The sequence below is a fragment of the Leuresthes tenuis genome, unplaced genomic scaffold, assembly GCF_036924035.1.
Source record: "Leuresthes tenuis unplaced genomic scaffold, fLeuTen1.0.hap1 SCAF_3, whole genome shotgun sequence".
NCBI classification, from domain to species: domain Eukaryota; kingdom Metazoa; phylum Chordata; class Actinopteri; order Atheriniformes; family Atherinopsidae; genus Leuresthes; species Leuresthes tenuis.
In genome coordinates, this window is record NW_027325357.1 from 22425771 (window position 1) to 22451025 (window position 25255).

The window sequence follows — 25255 nt, forward strand, 5'->3', positions numbered from 1 at the left end:
ACCTGCTCTTTTTATGTTATTAGTTTCAGTAATTCAATTTTACAAAATTTGACACACAAGTTGCTGTAATCAGGTAAAAACAAGAGTTCTCCCTTGCTAAGCGTAGAAAAAAAAACCAAAAATCAATACCATAATTTTCTGTTTGCTTTCACTTCCAAAGGGAAGTAGAGGAGCAACAACTTAGCACAAGATAGGAGTGAGATGTATGTGGAAACTGATAAAACATGAGTTAATTTTCATAGGAAAGCCTGTAGAAAAATAAGTAATATCTTGATGACACTAAATTATAAAATACACCTTGAGATGGTCTCATCAAGAGATCTCTTGTTGCTGGAGTGTGTGTGCGTGCGTGTGTGTGTGTGTGTGTGTGTGTGTGTGCCAGGAGGTTGGACTAGTTTGTTAAAGAAGCAAAGAAGACATGTGTCTGTGTGCATGTAAGCATCATCTGTGTTAATGGTTATTTCAAATGGCACCTCAAAAGTTTCCAAAGCTAGAAAAATACATGTTTTGTCCCCCCCCCCCCAACACCCATTGGCTAAATTCTGCACATTCAACACTCCTGTTACTGTAAATCAGCTTAGCTTAACTCTCAATGGTCCATGCAATCAAGAGGAAGTCTCGGATCTGCAGAAAACTACGTCAGCTTCGGCTCACCACCTTACGATACAAGGTCTTGCCCTGCAATTCAATTCATAAATCAAGACTATTTATGTACACACACACACACGAGGGGAAAGCTATATCTTCTGTTCTTGTTTCTGTCGTGCACGGGAATAAAAGTCTAAATAAAAAAAATCTCTTTGGGCTTTGTTAAAAATGTCTTTAGTAAAAGTGTAAAAGGTTGGACTTCCAGGGAAGTCATTTCAGTGTCATAGCTAGTATTCAGAGACACTTTCCACTCTTGTTAAGATGTGATCAAAACATCTGTCTCAGAGACCACTGACTCATAGATGCAAAAAGACACGTGAGCGCACATATGTCTATATGTGCATTTAGACTTACACACATTTGCACAGACATGCAGTCTAGTTGAAGAGTTTAACGAAGCAGCCGTGGCAGTAGGGCTTGTCTTTCTGCTCCTTGAAGGTGCCCTTGTTAAGCTGCTTGAGGCAGAAAGCGCACACAAAGTGCTCTGGGTGGAACTTCTTGCCCATGGCTGTGATGCAGCGACCCGTGATGGGTTTCTGGCAGCCGGAGCACATGGAGCCGCGTCGCTCATGATAATGAGACTCGCAGTACGGCTGGCCGTCGTGGTCAAAGAAGCTGCCATTTACGAATGGTGTGAAGCACTCCTGGAAAAAAAACAGAAAAATGCATGACAACGGGTTGACACGTAGTCCATGATTCGTTTCAAATCAGATAGTAAGCAGTGACTCACCCTGCAGACAAAGCAGTTAGGGTGCCACAGTGAATTAAGAGCGGAGATGTAGTTCTCCAGGATGGCACGGGTACAACCACCACATTTAGGGGCAAACATATCAAAGTAGTCCTTTCTGCAGAATGCCTTTCCATCCTTCTCATGGAAACCTAAAAGGCAGTGAAGGTACACCCGGATTCACACTCCATGCTACTTTAAAAAATACTCTCCTCTGATGTTCTCATTCTACACATGCTAAGGGATGCTAAGGGATGTAGCTTTTACCTTCTGGTCCAAAAAAGGCTCCACACTGGGCGCAGAAGAAGTGTTCTGGATGCCAAGTCTTGTCCAAAGCCGTCACTACTTTCTGTGAAGTCAAGGAGAGGCAAATGGTCACTCGCTCCTAACCTCCATGCAGGAAGACCAATAAACATATGGAATAAGTGAATTCTCGCGGCGTTATCAAAGAAAGTCAATGCGTGGGTGTGTTTATCTGTCTGGCACATCAGAGAGGCCAGGAGAGGGCCGGCAAAGTCAGCAGACTGGAGCCGTGTAGGAGGTGTTGGAATGCTACGGCTGATAGGACGTTTATCAATGCATGAGAGCGTCCCTCAGCTGCTTGAGCACACTAATATTTTTCATGTAATACAATACACTACAGCGTCCTAGTTCTGCAGCAGAGCAATAACTCACTTTAAATCTGTGTGACAGAGTTCTTTATGTTTCAGAGCAGAAACTATTCTAAACTTTGCCACCAGGAGGTGCAATGTTCCGCATGTGTTTTTTTCTCTCTCTTTTATTCTTCTCTTTTTAAGGCAAGGCGATTTTGAGGAACACCATCAAATGTTCGCTGAAGGAGGAGCAGAGTTAAAGATGCTAGATTAAACATAACGAGTAAACTGAGCATATTCAACCTCTTTAAAGTAAACACTGTTCACTAAAAGCAGAATATATCAAGTTCTGCATTCTTCCTTTGTTCTTTTTACTTCCTCAGACATGCAAATCTATGTGTTTCCCTCAGATATTTAAAGGACCTATTATTGAGAAGAGGGAAAGCAAGTGATGTCAAGCTCTGCATGAGGATGATTTGGGGTGACTCACGTTGGCCTCCCTGCAGGCTTAAGTCCACTGGTTACTGTCTTCTTCTCCTCTAGTGCCTCTGGCACTGTGTGTGTTTGTATGAGTGTGTGTAAGAGCAGTGGTTGGATACACAAACAAACAAAAAGGACAGCAGGACCGTGTAACCATGAAGATAAGCCTGAGTGGTGACAAGTGAAAGAAGAAAGCAACATGCAGTGGCATGTGAGTGTGTCTGTAACAGAGCAGGACAGATTACTTGAAAATGGTAAATACCTAAATGTTTATAGTAATTCACTCCAGGTCATTACACAACTTCCCACCATCCAAAACTATTTCATGTACCGACTACACGAAAAAAGCAAACGGCACATTCTTAACCAGGAGCAATAACTGCAATCCAATCAGAACATTTTAAACTGATCTTTTAATGCAGCTATAGCTAAAGCAGCACTGTTGGATATTTGTTTGCACACAAAGTAAAGCAAAGTCACTTTGACTGCTTCTAGGACAGGGTGTGCCTGACTGTCAGCGTCTGCTTGAGAAAGAAAAGCTATTTAGTTCATGTAGTGATTTTTCCAGGAAGGTCTTAATCCATTAGCTTATGAATGAATAAATGTCATTATCTATCTATCTGTTCGCTATATGTGTATGTATGTGTTTAAGTGTGCGCAAGTGAGTGAAAGCATTACTAACATCCAGTATGGGTCCATTACAGTAGTGGCATCGAGGTGAAAACAGGCTGTGGTAGTCTTTCTCACAGTATGGCAGCCCATCACGCTCAAAGAAGTTTCTGGAGCCTATCTCGTCCTGACAGTGGGTGCACACAAAGTGCTCCGGGTGCCACGTTCTGCCCATGGCAGTCACCACCTGGTGTGGGGAGACACAGTGCATTAAAATGTGATGAGCTTGCTCAGGGGAGGGGAAAAAAAAAACTGCAGTAAAGCACGAATGAGGCAAATGAAAACCAGTAAACTGTAGCAGATGCAGCTCTCTCAAACGTTTATGCTTCTGAACACAAGTGCTTACACTAGTCTATTTCTTTATTTTAAGACTAAATTCTTAGGAAGAAATGTCTCTGTAAATCCTGTAAAACTGCAGGTCAGACATAAGAGAAACAAGTTAAGTGAGTGATGTGCATTTGGAGTAAAAACCTTCCCTGAACATTCTTGTTAGCATCTAAACATTACTCCAACTAAATGAAACTGTCAACTAAAAGAAGCTGAATTATTGAGACTGAGTGTCTATGATGTCAAACAATCAGCACAGCCTCACCCATCATGCAACCCCCCTCCTTAAAAAGGCGTGTGTATGCACAAGTTTCCTGTGCATACACACGCGTGTCCAAATCAACTATTTGTGCTTGAAGCTTGAAGTTAAGCATCTAGCTTGTCTTTGCTTTGGATTTTTGCAGCAGGAAACAACATGCAAGGCATGAACCTGAGCCCGAACCTAAGGACATTGGGGCATTTTAATATGCAGGTTAATGGGGGCTGACTTGCTTTTGGAGCCTCCAGCAGTTTTTGGAGCTTTGTATTTCTGTCCTGGAGGTTGGCACTTCATTACAATCTGGATGATTCTGTATCATTACCTGTCCGGCAATCGGTTTCTTGCAGGCACCACAAACGCCTTTAGCTACAGTCTGGACACCGAGTCTGTTGAGGTCAGTCTGCAGGCTTCCCAACATGTTGTCGAGCTTGTTGGCTGGTTTCGGCTGAGCTGTGGGAGAAGTCTTTCCCTGTGACTGGTTCTGACAGAAATGGAGAACAATTTCATTATCCTATTTCGATGTACACGGAAGTTCCAAGTTTATAAAATCCTTGATAAAACGTATCCAGTAAGCAATCTAAATGAAGAAATGACCACTATCTTCCAACTGATCCTTTACCACAGGCTGAGTTGTTGAGAGACAACAGTGAATCTAGACGGCAAATATCTGTCTCCTCTTTCAAGACAGATAAAAAGAATAAATACAAAGATACACAGTTGAAACCTCAAAAGCTGTGACAGAATATGTACTGATCATCCCTACTCCAAGTTCATATTAAGATAACTCCCTGATATCAACACTGTGTGTGAATACGGTGTCTGGCTGCTGCCATCTAAGCAAACACAGACCTTCTCAGATGGAGCGGTTATTGGATCTTCACGACTCCAACATTCCTCTGAGAGAAGAAATAGCATCTCTGCTCCATATATTCACTCTTACACTCTCGACATACCGTCACACGCAAATAACCTCTTTACCTCTGACAAAACTAAATACCATCCGGACTCGGATGCATGTTTAGCGCTGCTTGTATCAGTCCACTACCCAAAGGCCTCACCAAATGATAGCTCTGTGGTCTAAAGGAGGAGTCCTTTAACATCAAAAAGCTAGTATCTAAACTCATGGGACCTGTGAGACTTGCTATAAATGTGGTGGTAACTGTGCTGTCATGTGGCAGATTAGGTTTCAGTTGCACTGCGAGCCTACCATTCCTGTGCATGGCAGGACACTTAGTGTAAGGAGAACTTACACTCTGCTTTCCCCTAAGCTCTTAAATTCTTCTCTCCACTCCAAACACAAGGCTCTTGGCGCCATCAGATGTCATAATTAGAAAAGGTGCTCAGTTTCTCCAGCCTGAGTGTCAGCACCCCTCATAACCTGGACTGACTGGATTACAGACAACGCTTTAAAGCGGCTACCTGTTTCAACACAGAGGGCCTAAAACAGAGTCAGACGAAGTCTACAGCACCTGAAAATAACCAAATAGTCTGCAAACATGTCAACAAGAGCTCACGGCCTGAAGGACAGTGAATGATAAAAAGTGGGAAGAGAGTAGGAGGAGTGAGAGGAGAGGAGAGGAGAGGAGGATGAGCAGAGATGAAGAAAGGTGATCCATGCCTGCATTGGTGGGAAGATGGGGTCATACTCTGTCTGACAACCCACTGATACAAACACCTTAGGAGGCGGGGGTGGCGTGGCGGGCTTGGGTGGGGGGCTAGGTGATGGAGGGGGCTGGACAGGGGGAGGTGTGGGCTCCCTGGGTGGAGGTGGAGAAGGTTCCTTGGGGGGAGGAGGAGGAGGAGGAGCAGGTTCCTTGGGGGGAGGAGGAGGAGGAGGAGGAGGAGGCTCCTTGGGGGGAGGAGGGGTGGGTTCTCGAGGAGGAGGGGGGGTTGGAGGTGGTGGAGGTAGAGGTGGAGGCGTCTGCTTGACTGGGGGTAGCTTTTTGGGTGCTGGGGGAGATTGCGGAGGGGGGAGAACTTTTCTCTGTGGGACAGGTGATTCGGGAGGGATGATGATCTGGCGGAAGGAGGGAAGATGGAAAAGGCAAAGAAAGGAGAGCAAACAGACAGACAAGGCACAAGAGCACAGTTAGAAAAGGAAGAAAAAGTTCAGTAAAATTGGCACAAGAAGGCAAATTGTTTAAATTGACAGCGAAAAACAACTTAAATTTGATCGAAATCTGATGAAACAGCAAGAATATTTCATTCTTAATCTCCAGAGCTATGCAGCCATGAGTGGTAAATTTATTGTCCAACTTGGCGTAACAGTCCTGCTACAGTCCTCTGGTGTCTACCTTATCCACAGATGGTTGGATCCCTTCCTCCCGTGTTCGCTGTGGGTTGGACATAACGATAACTCCCTCTGTCAGCCAGTCATCTGGCTGTTGCTTACGCCTGCGCTCCACTCGGCCAATCCCCAGTTTCCCCTGCAGCTCCTCAATGAGTCGATCTTGGGAGTTGCTTTTATTCACAATGATTGGTCCCATTTTGCGCCTCAACAATCCTTCCCTGAACATTGGATGCACGTTGGATGTCTCTTTGGTGCGGCGGATAACTGACTTGAGCTGGAGAGTGGATGATAGGGAGGTGTGGGAAGCTGGGATCGTGCCATTTACCAGATAATCCCATTTCAAGCAAGACAAGCCCAGCACTGGATGTCTCATTCAAGTGGCAAAAAAACTCAAATGCTGGCTTCAGAATATACCTGTCAAAAAGCTATGCACTCACATATTTAATCGCTTATTGTTTGAAGAAAAAGCACAGCCTTCTGTTAAAGTTCATTCTTCGCAATCAAACCCGTTGCAAGGCATGCTTCACAAAATGCTGCACATGCCAAAGCAAGGCCAAAACTCCTGTGGAGTCTTGCTGTTTGCAGCAATCGGTGATTAAAGACGGGTTCCACCGTGAACACAGCAGCGTCGAAAATAAGCAGGCTCGGACGTGCGTCGAAATCTCGTCAGCAAAGCTTTCAACATCGGCCACAAATGCTCTCTACGGGGAGACGTCTCCCTCAAGCCATTTTGTACTTGCTATTCGACACCACATGCAACACACCACAGAGAATGAAGAATCTTTCTTCATCTCGACAAGGCTGTACTATTTTACAGCTCCTTCGATTCTTGTACGAGTGCTCACCCAAAATAAGCTGGAAGCAGTGTTGAGAAATACTCAACGCTTTTAACAGTCGTATCACAGCCAATCTGACATTACTGTCAGAGATTTTTGTATCCTTGGCCGCAGGGTCAAATAATAGAAAAGCCTTAAATCCTCTACAGCTTATTTTGGGAGAGTCAAGTTGCCTACTTGGCCAGAAGCAGATAGTCGCTCCACAGCAGAGGGTTGCTGTATGGGCAGGTCCAGCGTTGCATCTGGAGTCCCGGGGCAGGTGGAAGGGGTAAAACACTCGTCTATCCAGCTGGATTCAGTCATGGGCGTCAGGGTTCCCTCTCTGCTAAAATCGGGGTAGATTCCCTCTTCCTCTTCCCAAGATCTGTCTTCATCACCAGACGTAACAGAAGCAGGTGGCTGGTTCTCAGTCAGGTGAGTGGAGTCAGAAGCTAAGAGTTTGTCTAAAGCATCATCCAATAAATTCTCCCGGCACGGCCACGTTAAATCCAGTACATCGCCTCCTTGAGTTTCTGTGGCACACGGGTTACTTGATGGTACTGCAGCAAGTGAAACTGGAGAAGCTCTGGGACTACTGGTGCCTGGTACTGTGAACTGTTTTCGGATTAATGTGGCAGGACTCTTAGGAATTACGGGCTCACTCTTTGGAACTGTTACTGGACTGGACAGCCTTGGAAGTGTTACTGGGGAAGAACTCCTTGGGCTCATTTCTGGACAAGAGCTCTTCGGCACGGCTGCAGAACTGGACACATTAGGAACAGTTAGTGGACTTGCAGTCCTTGGAACTGGACTTGAAAGTCTTGGAATTGCCCCTGAACTTGCACTTTTACGAACTGGGTCAGGACTCGCACTCTTTGGGATGGTTAGTGGGCTACAGATAGTAGGGACTGTTACAGGACTTGCACTTTTTGGAACTGGACTTGAAAGCCTCGGAGCTGTTCCATAACTTTCCGTTTTTGCCACTGCTTCTGTAGCAGTGGGCCCTGTCACCGTACTATCACTGGTTGTAACTGCTTGAGGACTTATGTGAACAGGACTGTGACTCTTAGGGACCGGGCTTTCAGATTTAACCTCAGGAGAACTGGAAATCTTAGCTCTAAGAATGGGACTGCTGATTTTGGAAACCGTGACTGGACTTGAGCTCCTGGCAGTGGTACCTGGACTCACTAACATTTGGGTAGGGTTGTTGTCTTCATCTGGACTGAGAGGTTTTAGAGCACTGGAGACACTGAAGCTCTCCATATGAGAGATCTCAGAAGCGATAGTGCCACCATCATCCTTCTGTTGAATCTGGGAGTACTGAAGGCTCTTAGATGATGCAATTATTACAGCGGAACCACGTAAAGACGTAGGGGCTGAACTACCATCCTCATCTATGTGGAGTTCCAGTGGAAGAGGTGTACATGAGGGGGAAGTGTAACTCGAGGGTAGAGGAGTATCTTCTGAGGCAATATGAGGAGTTCTAGATGGGTCAGTTACTGTTTGGACAACTGGTGAACCAGCAGGCAGTAAAGGGTCTCCAGAATCCTGATTCACAGACAACTGAGAGCCAGACTGAGTCAGTTGCAGCGATGTGATGAAAGCAATGTGCATACAAAGACAAGACGCACACAGTGGCAGAGAAAAGAGAAAAAGACCAAGAAAATGGAGAATAAATTTAAAGTTAAGGGCACAAATAAAAATAATTAAATAAATTAATAAACCTAGAGTGAATAACATCATTTTCTCTTATTTGAACACAAAGTCTTGACTGTTACCCTCAGGTATAAAGGGGCCAGACACCACTGCCTTAGATCTCAAATCTAGATCAAAAGATGCTGAATTTACATTTCTTCAGCTTTGACAAAACCCAGATCACACAAAGTCTGTTGCTATGAGGCAAATAACAGCCCCAGCCACCGTGGTCGTACTGCAGCAAAACGGACATTTATAGGTGAAACCTACCTAAATATCAGAAGACTGTTTCATATATGAGACCTTACTTGTACAAAACCATGAATCTGGAAAAGATAATATAACGATCTAAATCATTTGTAAAATGACATGACTTGGGATCCTGCACCCAAATGACGCAACAGCCACACAAGGATAAATATAACTACCGGCCATGAAGTGTGAAAACCTCAGACAGACAAAGTCAGCCCACTCACGTTGCTTTGGACTTTGAAGTCAGATAGCGAAGCCATGAGCTCATCCAGTTCACGTGTGGCAGAGGAGGCAGACATTCTGGCCTGTTGTTGTGACATGGATTCCTCTTGTGCATCGGTTTGTACATCTGACACCATCAAAGGTGTGGGACTGAAAAAGAAAATAGACATGCAACAAATTAAAAAGACCAAGCTAAAAATAAAAGACAAAGAAATCACCTCCTACAAAAACAAATTCATGCCACCTTAACATACGTGAGAGTTACTTTAAGAACCGCTTTCTCTTACATGGGTGATGGCACAGAGCTTTCCAGCTCATCCAGAAGGCTCTCTACACTTGGTCGCACATCCTCTATTCCTCGAGCTGCCGCGGCACGATTGGGCTTCTCCAGGGTAGATGCAGCGGATTTCCCAGCAGTGGAGACTCCATTCTCTTGAATATGGTGGATGATGCCGCTTGAAGGTAGTGGAGGAGCCAGTTCTTGAATGAAAATGTAAAAAAGGAAAAAAATAAATATTCATATGCTTGGTGGACCTTCAGAGCTGTCTGCAAAGTCCAAAACTCAACAACAGAACAGGGACAAATCACAGCGAAAGGAATGCCATTTCTGAGCAATACTGCAGAAGCACCACATTTAGACAGTGACATCTCTGTCACCTCAGAGGAACAGAGAGAGAGCATTTGGTGAATTGTAATCTGTGCAAGTACCTTCTGTGGGGAAGGCAGGGGTGCTCTGCTGGACAGCGTTGAGCTCCAACAGCAGGCGGTCCAGCTCAGACAGGTTGCTGCCCAACGACGAGTTCATGGCAACAGCTGATGATGACTCACTACTCTTCTGCTTATTAGGGAAACTGTATTGCGTTGAGAGAAGAACAATCATTTATCACCTACCATTTCTGACAGGAGCATATCAAAAGAGAAAAACAATTCATGGCAGGTGAATCACTTCAGTCAGCTTATCTTAAGTCTATTCCTACCATGATAAATGCTGCAGGAGTTATCCTCAGCCACAGTGCTATGAATAGCTATCTAAATGTTCAAAGACATATTTACGTGAACAAACCATCCCAACCTGTATACGTGGTCCTCTTCACCAATGGGTTGGCTTGGACTGCTGCTTTCTTTAGACCAGGGACTTCTCTGAGCTGAGCTGACGGACTGACGAGCAGAAGTAAAGTCACTACACACAACTCTCCCACCGAGTGACTAACTTGTGCTTCATTTGAAGAAATGACAGTATTTAATACAATCTGTTTGGAAAAATCTGTGCACAAACTGCCAAGTTGTTTTTCGCAGCATGCGTGCAATTACCTCCGTTTCATCTAGTCCATTAAGAGTTTGCTCGGGCGGGAAGTGAGGTGGAGAGCTGGTGTCTTGCTGGGTCTGACCCCGAACAGGGAAGGAGTAAGCGGGCTGGTCAGACAAGAAAAGTGTCCGCTCGGAAATGTGAGATGTTGTGGACTCAAGGTCCGCCAACAAAGCATCTATGAAAAAAGACAACACGTGTTGATAAGCATCCTTATAATCTGTAATCCACTTACATCACATCCGTGTCGATATAAACATTTGAGGCGATATGGTTGTGACAAACTGAGAGTCCTCCAGTGTTTTGAAGGTGTTAGTGCTGTATTCATATTAGATCATACCATAACAGCTCTGAAGCTAGCCATGGATGGATTTAGGCAATAAGACATCACTGTGAAACAAGACATTTCACAATATCCATTTTGCTAATCCATTAGACTTTTTACATCATTGTGATAAACCATGAGGCTGAAGCCATTGCAACACAAAACAAGAAGGGCTCAGTGTCCCAACCAGGATCAGCACCAAAGCTCGAATGGTTGGGTCAACCTCTCCACTCGGGCTCAAGAAAACCAAGGCAGACGCCTCCTTCTCAGATCAGAAGTTAATCATATCAGGCTACATCCAGAATGTAAAAAAGTCAGACGTCACCGTGTACTTCCTGTGAATAGCGTTTGACTCATCGGTGCATATGTGCTGTCTGCTTTCACCAAATAATTACAGCTCCTCTCCTAACCTGTCGAAAACTCTGACATTAGACGGGTTTGAGTTGTAAAAGTTGAATCATGCGTGCTGTCATAGCCACTCCTTTGGTTACTCATTGACCCTGGCCTGACTGCAGTCCTGACATGTTTTAAATCTAAAGCTGGCTGTCAAAGGCTGCGACCTCATCCACACGTCGACAGCGAACGTCTCTGAACGGGTGTTAGTATTTAGTATTTTCAGAAGAACACAGTCCAAAGAAACAACTACTAATTTAGCAGTCCTCACAAGTAGGCAGAAGGACACATAACATTAAAGGGGATTTAATGAAGAGCACGGGCTGTATTACTCAATACTTATTTTAGCACACTCACCAGGAGCAGGGTTTAGTTTCTCTCGCAGAATCTCACAACTCCTAAAAAATAAGAGCCTTAATGTAATAACAAACTAGATCTAAAGGGACATATCTGATCCACAAGCGACTACCGTTGCTGTCACCGTACATAATGTCAGTATACCAACAAAAAACAGGTTCAGAAAGAAAAAAAGTAAAAAAAAAAAAAGGAAATCAACTACACTGGCTGTGTTAGCAACCAATCATAAATAGCCAACATTAAGAAATGGGAAATAAAAAGTGTCGGTCTCAAAAACCTACTGAAAAGTACTAAAACTGCGTGAGATATTCAATTAGAATTTCTGATATATATTTTAAAGATTGCTATGGTGAGTTGAGCAGCAAACACCTCACTGAAGCCCCGTCCTAAAATTAAACACTGGGGTCAAGAGAGAGAGAAAGTCATAGTTTCAAAATAACACGGTGATGACACGTACCTTAGAAAAAGACAAAGCTGTAAGCCCAGGTAGTGAAGAGGAGATAATAAGAAGCACGAAGAAGAAGCAGAGGAAGACGACAACCTAAACACACTGTATGCCAGGCAGGAACTGCCTATCTTAACTCTGCCATCAGCACAAGAGAACAAGAGAGGGTGGGAGCAGAGGAGAGGGCCATGGCAGAGAGGGGAAGGAGGGGTTCAAATAAATGGCAAGGAGTTAGGTTCATCCCTCCCCTGCTCTGCCAGCTCTGACCTCGCCACCCGAAAGCTTTAATAAGAGACAGTACTTACGCAAATGACGAGCAACAAGAAACAATCTGAAGGTCTCCACCGTCAGTAGGCTGAGCACATTACAGCCGAAGAAGGAGTCAAAAACATGATGAAATGAGGAAAACTCTAGGCAGAGCTCTTATCAACACGGGCATGCCCAACGTAAGGGAGTGGTATCGCTGAGGTATATAAGGGGTATAATTAGCCCCTCCCTCACTCTGTCAGCACAGGCTCTGTCAAGGTTAGTCACAATGCACTCAACTTTACTAAGTTTAATGCTGCACGTTCGATCGTACTCGGGTTTTAAGAACAATCAAATTGTGAGGATTTCGTCTCCTCTGCACTCTTAAGTTACTAACCTCTACCAAACCTAAAAAAAATGACCATTAGCATATACCATAGTACCATGGGTGTGGCAGTCACTTGGACCTGTGTTTCCCAGACAGACACAAGACTCAACAAAAGCCCAGACAGCTTCACTTGGACCAATTTAACATTAGCGTGGCTAACGTGCCAGTTGACTGGGTTTCACGGCAGAGACTCGTCTCTGGACACGGAGGCCCGGTTGCATTCCTCCAACTTTCATTATGGATACAGCACAGCCCTCTGTTTACACTCTCTGGGAGTCCTCCTCTCATGTTAAGCAACACTGAAAAAAAATGAAACAGCCATAAAAGTGAAGGAACAGCACAATTGTAAATCTTCATAGAACATACCAAACACGGAGTATTAAAAATCCAACCGTTTCACTCCCAACAGCCGAGCCAGTACGTAGACAGGTGCACATTACACCCAACAACCTCAACTTCTTTACAACTTGTAGAAGGGGAAGTTAAGAAAACTGCTGACTTCTTTAAGCAGGTCTTCCTGTGTCAAAATGTTTGAGGTTTATGCCTCTTTTTTAAACGTTTCACATGACGCAGCTCATTTCTTTTGTAGAGATAACATCCAAAACACATAAAGATACAAAGACATGGATGTACTTTTTAAAAAAATTTCACAACAAACCACACAATCGACTAATTAAGATATAAGCAGGTAGTTCTCTGGACAGCCTCATACATACATGGTGAGAATGGCTCAACTACTGATGTCATAGCAGAGTTTTACCGCTGCTGGTGGAGACCTATGTCATCAGATGTTAGTCCAGATGGTTTACACAAGAGATGTTAATCAACTTAGCTCTGCAGCCGAACTGGATTTAACCCTGGTTATAGGGAATCTGCAGCTCTGAAATACAGTTACTGTCAAAACATGAGCCTTCAGGCTACACAAAACACGCTGTCTGTCTGCCATTGATTTGTTTGACGGTAGCCACTCTAATGTCCTGGAGGACATTAAAGTTTGCATCAAAATGAAGAGAGTTAATTGAAATGAGCAGACCATTTCCCTCAACAGAACTGATGAAGTCCTTATTAAGATAATAGACTGTAGTTAAGATCAGGCTGAAGGCTGCTTTTGTTCACTGAAATCCAGCATGCTTGGCGTGCTCTGACCCATCCACAAACTACACAAATATACAGAGGTGTGTCCTCCTCCTCCTCTGCCAAGCAAACATACCACGACACACACACTCCAGTGCTGAGCACAGCCTCGTTTCCCAGTGACCAAAAAAGGAATTGCAGTAAAACATGGAAGATATGAAATGTGAGTGCTCAATCCTAATATATGGTAGTAGAATCAGGGCTTTTTTTGGGGGATATGTTATATAAGTTGAACACATTTTTGTATTTTGCTGGTAAGAACATATCCAAAAAACTCCAATGAATCCTTTCCACATGGAGAAAAACTAAGTTATGTAAAGCTTTAATATACCTTTGAGACAAGAGGGTGTGGTCCCCCCCCACACCCACCAGCAGCAACACAAGTTACATGTAAATCTAAGAAATTGTATGCATGAATTAAACACAGTCCTCCCTCTTCATTTGCAGCTAATGAACCCAGAAAAGCGTCAATATTCAGCTCGTCTCCGTGCCCGCAACCCAAAATGTGTCATGGCAGGACACAGCTGGGCATGAACAATGAGGAATGGAGGTGGGAGCGTCCAGAGAGATAGATAGCGAGTGAAACTAGGAAGGGTGTGTATGCGAGGCGCTCAAATCCTCAGAGGCTAAAATGTGGGTTGACGCAGATTAAGGAGACTCCCTTCCTCCCAGATGAATGGTGTGCATTTTAATTACAAGAAAACTGTTTCACATGTGGCTTATTATGGGAGACAGGGAGAGATAAAATGAGGAGTTGCAAGACTGTGGTGGCAGAAGACGGGATGAAAAGGACAGGAAAACTAGGAATGAAGAGAGGGGAGGGGAGCAGGAAGAGATTGGAAAGGAAACCATTTGAAGAGTTAAGTATGTTGACAGTGCAATCTGGGACTGATGTTGGATCAGCAGCATCTAAATAACTATCTCTCATGGACAAACCCGTCGTAAAATATGAATGGAATCCAATCAGACAAAGCAGTCTAAGAGCACTAACCGTACTTTTGACAGTACTGATTAGTTTTGGACATCAACAGAAGCGAGTCTCCATTATCCCTGACAGGACATCCTGCCTGACCGACTCTGCTCACAGTGTGTGAGCCGCTATCAGTGCTGACCACAGCACAGTGAGAATCAATGCAGTCTCCTACTCACCACAATCCTGCTTTAATCCTGCTCTCTTAGTCCTGCTGGCAGTGATTCATTTATGGAAATTTGTGCAATCACAGCCTTTAAAAAGACTGCAGGGGGTGATGTTGAGTTGTGCGAGTGCCGGGCCAGAACGCTCGGCGCTTCTGGCGTTTGCTTCTCACGCTGGTGTTCAGAAATTGCCTCATCTGCGAGGTTCATAAATGCCAACGCATTCACTGATATATGGACCGGCACCAAAGTGGAACTAAGAGGATGAATATTCGCTGCAAGATGCTGTCTGTGCTGCAGGTTTACCCGTGTTCCTTGACCTCTTTTCTCCATCTCCCCGCTCCCATTCCTTTCATTTCTTCCCTCTGATGTGTTTGATGTGTTGCAAGGTGCATGCTGGCTGATATGAATTCCTAACATGCCGCAGCTCGTCTTCCTTATATGAGAGAAAGAGTGAGAAGGGTGCACAGCAGCCAAGCAAAATAGTCTTATAAGACAGAAAAGGAGGGACCTTAGGCAAGATAAGACAGATGAAAGAAAACAAAAATGTCAGCTATTAAACCGATTTTGGTTATCAGCTGTTCTAAGGGAAATGGAGTTTTGGAATGTCGGATGTTAAAGCAATAACTATTGTCTCTAAAGTTGTCATTCTGCTGAGCTAAAACCTGAAGAGAGAGCCCTTCATGTTCTGCGGTGAGAGAGACAACCTTTACAGATGACACAAACTGACAGATCATCACAGAGAGCCCATATCCTCTTCTTTGCATGCACCAGTGTAAAAGGAAAGGACAAAAAAAGAAGGCCTGCGCCTGCGTTCATCTGAGCCGCTCCAGCGGACACACTGGCACAAAATTCAATCACAATGGAAACACGTGCACACACAGGTGCAACAGTAGGCAAGAACACAGCATGCAGGTGCCTTTCAGCATGGCTGCCGATGCATACCAGAGACAGACTGAGGCATCTGGCCACTATAAATACTTCCCCCGCCTCACCCTGACCTCTAGGGGGAAGAGACTTACAGTATATGATGGACGACCACACAAGTCAAAGCAACAGTAGGGCATTACAGACCACCCAACCAGCGTGCACGACACATTACAATTGCTGCTCCCTGTTACACGCTTCTTCACTCTTTTTAGTTACTGAATTTCAAATTAAACAGTGATCGATTCCTGGTTAAAACACACCAGCACATTTTCAGTTAGAAGAATTTTCAATTTTCAAAAAAATTGCACCAACTCTCACGAAATAAATGATCCGTCTGCAACTTCCCGGCCACAAGAAGAAATGACAGCAGAAAAAAGGATAAAAAAGCTATTTGTGAGCCTTGCAACGCTAGCCCTTACACACAGATCCCAAATGATGCAGCCTCTCATTTCAACCACCACTCCAGATCTACAGTTCTCTTGTACTGCAGCCATAGAGTTTATTTTGGTAACTTGAAAGTGAAAAATCAACACGAGAGAAGATGATGAAAAGCACTTTTGCGACATGCAAAATTATTTGAAAGAATACGACATTTTCAGGGAAGACCCGCTTGTTCCCCTGCTTACTGAGAATGAATGTCATTCTAATATATTTTTAAAACAAGAAAGAAGAAGAAGAAAAAAATGTGGTCACACTTAACCAAACGACTAGACAGTCAGTGATGTTCTTTCTCACCTCCTACGAGAAAGTGAACGCAACTGCCTTCCCAGAAATTACTGCATGTTTGTCATAAAGAAAGAAAGAAAGGTTTGAATAAACAGCACGAGGTAGCAACGGTCACAAAATCCCACCAAGCTGCACAAAGCATTTCTCTTCAGTCCAGTCCCATGTTTGAGAGCTTTATATTCCTACAAATAATAACAATGTCCATAAAAATGGTTTCAGAGCTACAACACAAGCTAATCCCACATGAGAAGCAGTTCTGAGAAGTTTTGAGTTTTCGATCAGCTCAGTTTCAGAACAGTCAGGTTCAGTCAGTCCTGAGGGGTGCAGAGGGGAGTTTGGTATCAGAGGAGCAGAGAGGTGGCCGGGAGGAGTGACACGATGGAGCGGAGTAGAATGCCAACTGGTTACAGAGAGCTTTGTGACTGAAGGCAGGAACTCTGAAATGGATCCTTTGCAGCGAATGAAGCCAGAGAATCCTCCTTTTGTTCTTTTTCAGAAGGTATCACTGCTTTTTTTCTTTGGTTTTTCCTTTAATAAATCCAGCTCCTCTTTTATTCTCCTCACAGCTGCATAATATGGGATTTTGGATCTCAATTCTTGTGTTTTCCTTGCAACCTGCGATACTAGTTCAAATGTTTGAGGGCAGCTCCCATCAGGACTGCTTTTAAAGATTATTCATTAGAATTATCACACTGAGGCACATGTGGTTATCAATAGGCCCTTTCTCTGCTGATTTTGCTCGATGCTTTTCTAATGTTTTGTCCAACAATTTAGTTGCTCCTCTTTTGTAATGCCTTATGAGCAACTGTTAGTATTTCTTTCCATCATTGCAGCAAACTCATTTCGAATGGAGCAGAACATGCGGTGCTTTTTCTTTTTAACTGAATCGTTTAATTTAATTAAATGACAGAACAAAGCATCAACCTTGACGTATGCATGAAAGAACCTTGTGACAAGAGGACGAGAGCGTGTATAGCCAGAATAAAACCTGTCAAAAGGTAAAAACACTCCGTTTGCTGTTTCTCACCTACCTCCCCATTTCCGGGGAGTCAAAGACTTTGAGAGGCAGGCACGCATAGTTTGTGGGTGCTAAAGCTTTCCTGTGGTTTATATGGTGCCTCTGTAGTTATTTTTGGCCCCTGCACACACACACAGAACAGCAGTGAAAGCACTACAAAAAAAACAACAAAAAAAGCATCACTAGGACTGCATGTGCATCAAAGACAAAGTTTTTTTTCAGCGATTTGTTGAGCTGCACACATGCTGAACGTAAAGTGTGTCCTGATATTTGTCTCAAAATAACATCAAAGGTAAAAATGTGCTCTCAATATCTCCCAAGTTTATTTCATAAGGGAACGAGGAGGCTAAATCATGTTTGTATTGGACTGCTGACAGAGATCAAAGCCATTTTAAATGATTTATTTAGGGAAAAATCCTCTGCGTCTAAATAGTGATCTGAAAAAGATTGGAGATACGGTACATGAGATGTCATACTGGTGGTGTTAGGATGCTTTGAACTGAAATTCATTGTCAGAGAGAGCACCAGAGAAAGCATGCAAGTAGATGGACGAATTACCATCTAAAACACAAGAAAGACGCTTACGTTTTGTGCTACTCTGCATTGCATTCAGCTTCAATAACCCAGATGGCTAAATGGATAAATAGATGGCAAATTCCCCCCCTTACTCTAATCAGTTCTGTCTGGTTCTGGTTCCTTTTCTGGGATGAAGTAGGTCACAGCACCAAGAACAATCAGCTCTTTGTCCCCCTTCCAGGAGGACAGGGACCGAGGGGAAAAAGATGAAGAGGACTGTTAGTGAGCCCTGCAAAGCCAAATCATTTCACTGGAAAACAATCAGCATCATCCCAGCGCCAGAGACCACAACTGAGTGTGCGTGGGAACATGTGTGTATTCTTATTAGGCCTTCATCTTAATAAACATGCCTGCTAAGAATGCCAGCATCACTGCTGTCATGAACGCCAGTTCAGATCCTCTTTAAAGAAGCCAGATGCTGATTGCAGCTGAAGCTGAAGCTGTAACTAAAGCAATTTCAAACACACGCACGCATCTCCTCCAGCCGCCTTTTCTCCCGGTTCATCAAAGGCTTTTTCTGTGACAGCTTTATATACCAAATAGGGCAGCACCCGCAGTGTGTTGGTGATTATTTAAACCTGCTGCAAGGCCAGAGGAAACCTGCTGGGCTACAGCCCATTTCCAAATAAAGCAGTGACGCGTTATCTCAGCCTGCAGCCACAGCAACCGCACAACTTCTAGGAAAAATAAATAAATAATCACATTTTGGCACTAATTAGGGGAGAGCCTGAAAAATCATGCAGGTGCACTACAAAGGCCATCTGACCCAGTCAGAGCAGTAACTGATTCATCACGCTTCAGCAGAAGCCTCTTTCTGTCACAGCATATGGAAAAGAACACTGCGTTTCCTCTCCCTGTGTGTGACCAATCAAATGTTGCAATCGCTGAGGCGTCATTACCTTCTCTGCAAAACTCCTCCGGCAGCTGGTTTCCAACTCGCATCGGAGGATCAGCAGCATCGCTTCAGCTGAGCTGTCAGTCACTGACAAGAATGACAATCTCCCAACCAAATGAGCAGGATGGAAGGAGGCTGGGAACAGCTTCAGGGATGTTTATAAAGAGATGCACGATACAAAGTGTGTTACAACCGCACCTCACTTTCTCCTCGTTTTGCTTAATTTCATCGTCGGCAACGAGCTCTGTCAAGCACTTTGAGTTGCCTGAGAGCAGCCTGGAACATGACAAAAACACCAACAAAGAGGAATTGACTTCCACTAAGGATGTTAACTAAAGAGGGGAAGATGAATCACCTCCACAAGTTAGCATGACTAACACAGTGTCTGGTCAGCTAGGACGTCGTTTATAGCAGCAGCAAAGCAATGCGTGGATGCCACTGCAACACAGAGGCTACTGAGGGCATCTGCTGCCATAAAACATGTGTCGAGCTGGATGTGCGGCTGGCAAAGGAAAGAGGTCACTGAGCGCAGCTGACAAAAAGTGGGACATGAATGGTTCGTACAGCAACTGCAAAATAAACGTATCTGAAACATTTTAAGGACGGAGAGTTTTTGCTTGGGTCTGCCCTAAATAAGTTATCATCTTAAGGGCTCTTGCAGAAGCCACGCACATGTCAACCCTGTGGGCTGCTGCTACGCTGCGCTGGACCCAGGAGGGATGACACGACAGTTGGCTGAGTGTGGAGCTGCTGCTTAGTCAGCTACCCATTCAGGGCTGTCTGTCCACACCAGCAGTCTGTGATCAAGAGCCGCGTGTAAGCTTTGCATTGTGTGTGAACGCCATATGTTCAAAAAGCCCCGCAGCATTTTGATTTTACATTCAAACAGATGGACAAACCCAGGAGGAGATACCAGGGCATCCTACAAGCCTTTGGCTGCCACACTGAGTGTCTGTGTGTGATTCGTGTGTCTGTGTCAAACAGTGCAGACTTGTCATACCGCACAGGCTTGGCCACTGCTGCAATAAGCCGAGTCACTGCAGAATTTTTTAGGTTTTTTTTTTTTTTTCAATCTTCAGAAAAGGGGAAGTAAACGGGTGGGGTTTTTTTGATAATAGGAACTTTAAGCTCAGACTGACTTTGCATTCAACAAAGCAACCAAACTTAGAACTGCACTTTGAAACAGGTTATGGGGCCAAAGTTGAAAACCCATAATGGAAACAGTACAGGAAGGTGACTTTTCATCCCTTATATATTTATCTTTCTTAATACACACACACATGATTTATCAATCTATGATCATATGCAACAGGGAGGTTCGCTGGGTTACACTGTTGCTAATTTAGCATTTCTGTAATTTAGCAACTTCTCAGACCATTTTGGAGACTTAATTTAAAAAAAAAAGCACCTTCCAAAAACCTTTTGAACGAACCTAAATTAGGTTTATTTCTTCACACTGTAATAAAGTCCCTTGTACTGCCCCACCCTGCAGCAAGTACCTGATGATATATAATGACGATAGCATGGTCGCCCTTAGGGGGAGCATATTTGACCAAGAACATGTTGCGAATTGAGCGCCGTCTGCTAAGTGAGAGGCAGAGAGAAAAAACAAAAATCTGTATTTCTTAGTGTGCTCTATGCCTTAATCTACAAAGGTGACCAAAAAGATTTTGCTAAAATTGATCCCACCTCTATACTGGGCCAAGTCGCACATTTATGCTTTTATTGAGGAGGTAGATCCACATCTATGAATGAGTAACTGAACTAACTTTGTTAACTCCATTAAGCCTGGCCCAGTATTTTCACGTCACAGTCACATTGGAGATCGCAGACAAATGCCCCAGATCCAAAGCAAATCTGCGGCTGAACTGACGTTCATCAGGCAATATGAGCGAACGTTTCAAAGGCGTGATCTGAGAAGCTTTCCGAGGACATCAAAGTCCCAAACTAGATAGTTAGCATGGTGGATATTTTAAGGAGTAGGTGGGGGTGGAGTGTTGAGTGAGCCATGAGAGAGGAGCCAACAGCCAATGACTGTGCAACATATGGAGTCAGGGGACAGGAAGGGGCGAAAACCTGAAAAAGAATGACATGAAAAACATGCAGCAAACATGACAGAGAGCATGGCAAAGAAACAGGAAACAGAACATATGTTAAACATTGGCAAGGACACCCGAGAATCTCTAAAGTTTCAAGGATGCAAAATCATAAAAGCCACCAGAGAGACAAGCCGTAGAGAGAAACTGCCAGTTCTCTTCAACAAGCAAGTGAGCAAACCCATTGATTAACCAGGAGCGACTTGTATCTTGTTAAGTGGAACATTAATGAAAAGTTAGACACTTGTCTGCATGACAGGTTTATGGAGCTCAGACAGACAAGTCAGGGTTACGTCTGGCAAAAAAATCTTGCCGTGTGTGACCCGCTAATGCAGATCACCCACGTAGTGTAGCGGCCTGACAGCAGATTGTTAACTTGCTGTATGAGGGCCTGGAAGACATCAGAGGTCCTGGACACAAGACATACATGTTGTTAATATAAACAATACGAGGATCCGATGACAGTGGAAAATCTGGCTTTGCAACTGCGTCCCCTCCCATATCAGCCTCTCTCACTTATGCCTTTTCAAGCCAGGACTGAAGCGCCTTCGTTGCACATCTTGAGTGAAAGTATAGATGTGGAACTGGGGGTCGAGGTTGATGTGCTGTCGATATGCCTTTGTGCCGGCAGGGGAGGTCGTAACTGAGACCAAACGGTCCAGGCTTGCGTGCGATCACACACATCAAGCCAGCGTCGCGGAACTCGCCAACGATGACAGCGATGCTGTCGTCACTCAGCTTGATTCAGCTCTGCCTAAACCCAGCTCTATGCTACACACTGAAGACTGAACTTTTGACAATTTTTCTTTGTGCTCACCGTCGCTAGCGTATAAAGCCCATCTGCCCGCTAGCAGTAGTAATAGCACATTGCACCACTTCATTATGAGCAGATCTGAACAGTTTAAATGTCAGCTGTAAGTAAACAAGAACGCAATAAGACAGAGAATAGGAAAACAGGACTGAGTGAAGGTCCATGCCAGCTTTCATTTGGTATTTTCTATGACATTTCATGTGTTCACTGAAAAGGACCTTAAAACACATCTATATGTGAAGCTTTTTTAGAAGCCAAAAAGAAAAATAAAGCAGCATAAAAAAAGATAATTAGTGAGCTGGAGTGCAAGAGAATGAAATAAGTGAAGTTAAAATATTTGAAGAGGAACTAAAGAAGTAAAAAAAAAAAAATAAATCACACTGGCTGTATCACATTGAATAGCACGTTGTGTGTATCACACTGCATTGCAATAAGGGTGCACTGTAACACTGCCGCTCAGACCAGAGTGAGATGCGTCACAGTCAAATGCAGAACATAGGGGAATGGCAAATGTTCCCGTGACAGTCCCCTGCCGTTTATTTTCGTCTGAACAATAAAACTAACTCAATTTAAACTCAGCTGAGTATCTAGGTTACATCACACCTCATCTGGACCCGCCTGTGCCCACTATGTGAGCGACATTTCCAGCGCTGCAGCACTGACGAGGAACTGTAATCGCTTCACTTCACTTCAAAAGACGCCACTAAAGTGGCAGTGAAACAAATCGGTTCGAGAGCGGCATCGCAGCTGCTGTATTTGCACACATAAAAAGCGAAAACAAACAAAAAAAAGGTACAGCACATCGCAATCAGGAACGTGGAAGTTAACGTTGCAGGCTTTTTGACATTCATGTCTTGTCGGTGCAGGCCCAGAGCAGTGAAGCAAGCGGCGAACGCTTGGCATTGCTGATAGCTGAGGAGGGAGGTCAGTGAAAGTTTGCCTCATAACACGAAGCAGCCCTTAAATTGCAAAGACCGCACAAATAAAATGAGACAGAAGTAACAAACACAGGGGTAGCGTATTAAAGAGAGAGAGAGAGATAGAGAGATAATTGGGAGAAATCAAGCTTTGCAATCTGCTCTGATCTAAATCTTTCTTTCAGGCTTATCTCCCTACAAATTCAGTCAGCTTAAAGATGTCAATACATTGCAGCCTGTAGTTTCCTGTGTGGTTCACCACAGGAATGGTGGTGGGGGGTGGAAAGACAGAGGGTGGGGCAGTGCAGTGTTAAAGGAGGATATATTCTGGCTGAGGTCCAATCTCTGAATGTGGGGCCTGATCCACCCCAACACCCTGCCTGAGATCAGTGCTGAGGGAAGTGTGGCGATCTGACGGAGCCCAGAGTGCGGACATGGGAAACATGTTCCTACGAGTAAAAGCAAAGTCTACGTCAGGATCGCAGCGTTCTAACCAGTGACATGTTGGAAACTCCAAAAAATTAAGAAAAAGGCGAAATACTATGACAAAACAAAGGAAAAGACTTCGAGGTGCTGCTGACTCTGCTCTTCAGATGAGGGACTCTGCGATGCTAAAAATACACACAGGTTACAGAGGCCTCTCTGGAGCAAAGAGTAGCCGGATCCCCCCACTACTGCCTCACATATACTGCAATGGTTGCGCTTTTTCAAATCTCCCACTGCATCTGATTGTTATGAACAGGTAAAGGAAAAATGCGGCTCCCACTCCAACACCATTCATTCAAAAAAAGAAATCAAATAAAAAAAATCACGCATGATTCCTCAACATTTCTCTAAATTCTGCCACTTTTCTGCTACAACATGACAGAATTTACAGCCCTGAAACATGGTAATCATACAGGGTTGAGTTTTTCTTTTTTTTTTTAAGCAGCTACTTTAAGGGAAGCCCTGGACCATGTAAGCTGAGAAGGTACCCAGAAATACTGGGTGGATATAAAGTTACCAATAATCCCAGGGCACTCTCACTCCCACCAAGTTTTTTTTTTTTTTTTTTTTTTTTAAACAGAGAGCTGTATTTTTGGCTCGAAATGGAAACAACCAGGTGTTATTTTAAGAAAGCACAAAACGTTTCAAAAGCAGAAAACAGAGGCAGCTCCCATAAGCTTCCCATCTGGAATGTGAGTGTCGTGTCTGCACACGTATCTGTTGTTTGCTAGCAGGTCCACCTGCGGCTCACAGTAGTTGGCAGAAGATCTTTGGATGACTTCTGCATTACATTTATCTTCTCTGACTTCACCAATGCATTCTGGTGGATTTTTTTTTAGCATCCAATGAACTCGACTCCTTCGATGCATTTCACGGATGTTCAGCTAAACTTAACCTAACAGTCGCCGGGGGGGGGGGGGGGGGTGCTGATAGAACTGTGCAAGCTCTTGTACATCTGCAAATGTCAGTATGAATTATCCTACAGACTATTTAAGAACTGGATGTAGCAGATATTGGCACCATTATTACTACTACTTGCATTTAAAAACTATAGCAGGAAGACTGACTAATAGCGAGACATAGAGTCGTTATAGAGGTCTGGATAGTGACTATTAGGAGGGTTGTGCTGAGCTCCCCACACCCTGCTGTCTCCACAGGCTTTTGTGACTGAGTTAACCTCATCTTTGCAGGAAAAGCACTACAACTGTTCAGGATACAACTGCCACAGCATGTGTGTGAACACAGTACAAACAGTAGATGTAATGTATTCTGACAGAAAACGGACAGAAGAGGTCCTGATCAAACAAACTGAGCAACATCCAAATGGCTGTTTACATCAGAGATTTGTTATCCCACCTGCAGAGGGGCAGTTAAGTCACCAGGACACTCGACTGGTCGGTGCCCTATTAAATGTTATGTCTGATTACATTTGGTGAGCATGATGGACTTCAGGAAGTACTACACTGGTGTATCCTGCTTGAAAGAGAGAACCAAACTGACCCACAGTAATGGAACAGACCACCGTCCAGTGGACTGCGTTCACACGAGCGTTTTTGGCTTCCAAATACCAACTACTACAGATAACAATTAAACCAATTATCGTAAACCAGATGTCGGTGGGTTTTTTTTTTATTCATATATGCACGCGGGGCCTTTTCTGTCAGCTTAACCTGGATAACTTAACCCACCTGGAAATACAAATGCTGTCGACTCAAATGGACAAACAACAGTTGTCAACCTCCAGTGAAAAACCTTCATTTTCCCAGCGTTAGCATTGTGTGTTTGCGCTAACGGCACGCACGCTCGCACGCGCTGCTTTAATGTTGCGTTCGCTGCGAGCGAACTTACCTAAATCATCCATGTTGGCCGGAAATGGTTCCAACGCTGAGAACCGGACCGGTCCTTCTCCCTGATGGTCACAGTTGGACTGTGTGTGTGTGGGGAGGGGGGGAGAGAAAGCTGCCGACTAGGCTCCTACTAGCTAAATCTCCGAAAGGAGATGTCTCTCGCTGGGAGCAGATAAGTTTTAAAATCCCCCTGCTGTTCGTCGACTCTCCAACAAATTCACAAGCACACATATACCCAGCTGCACCCC

The 25255-nt window shown here is 44.2% G+C and overlaps 2 protein-coding genes across 3 annotated transcripts; both read right to left on the reverse strand.

Moving 5' to 3' along the window:
* Nucleotides 1-518: 518 nt before the first annotated feature.
* LOC140303719 (paxillin-like) lies at nucleotides 519-25255 on the reverse strand. Of its 2 annotated transcripts, none has more exons than XM_072382588.1 (11): nucleotides 25009-25255; nucleotides 10289-10461; nucleotides 10050-10135; nucleotides 9686-9828; nucleotides 9265-9457; nucleotides 8980-9127; nucleotides 4026-4178; nucleotides 3131-3304; nucleotides 1643-1724; nucleotides 1379-1527; nucleotides 519-1292 (listed from the first exon to the last, which is right to left on the reverse strand). In XM_072382588.1, the coding sequence occupies exons 1-11, from the start codon at nucleotides 25019-25021 to the stop codon at nucleotides 1026-1028; spliced, it is 1581 nt and encodes a 526-aa protein (XP_072238689.1). In that variant the 5' UTR covers nucleotides 25022-25255; the 3' UTR covers nucleotides 519-1025. The 2 variants fall into 2 exon arrangements, with proteins under 2 accessions (XP_072238689.1, XP_072238690.1); XM_072382589.1 differs by lacking the exon at nucleotides 25009-25255 and adding an exon at nucleotides 12109-12205.
* LOC140303718 (uncharacterized) lies at nucleotides 4185-8768 on the reverse strand. The gene is made up of 3 exons (XM_072382587.1): nucleotides 7007-8768; nucleotides 5998-6267; nucleotides 4185-5720 (listed from the first exon to the last, which is right to left on the reverse strand). The coding sequence occupies exons 1-3, from the start codon at nucleotides 8549-8551 to the stop codon at nucleotides 5214-5216; spliced, it is 2322 nt and encodes a 773-aa protein (XP_072238688.1). The 5' UTR covers nucleotides 8552-8768; the 3' UTR covers nucleotides 4185-5213.

Bases quoted from the DNA above. Each gene is read 5' to 3' on its own strand.
- LOC140303718 (XM_072382587.1), bottom strand. From the start codon at position 8,551: ATGATGTTATTCACTCTAGGTTTATTAATTTATTTAATTATTTTTATT. The intron at 6,268-7,006 runs GTAGGCAACTTG...TCCACTCTCCAG, and splicing joins GACTATCTGCTTCTGGCCAA to CTCAAGTCAGTTATCCGCCG. The intron at 5,721-5,997 runs GTAGACACCAGA...TCCTTCCGCCAG, and splicing joins TCCAACCATCTGTGGATAAG to ATCATCATCCCTCCCGAATC.
- LOC140303719 (XM_072382588.1), bottom strand. The intron at 4,179-8,979 runs GTGAGTGGGCTG...TGTCAGAACCAG, and splicing joins ACTTCAAAGTCCAAAGCAAC to TCACAGGGAAAGACTTCTCC. The intron at 1,725-3,130 runs GTTAGTAATGCT...TTGACTTCACAG, and splicing joins GTAATGGACCCATACTGGAT to AAAGTAGTGACGGCTTTGGA.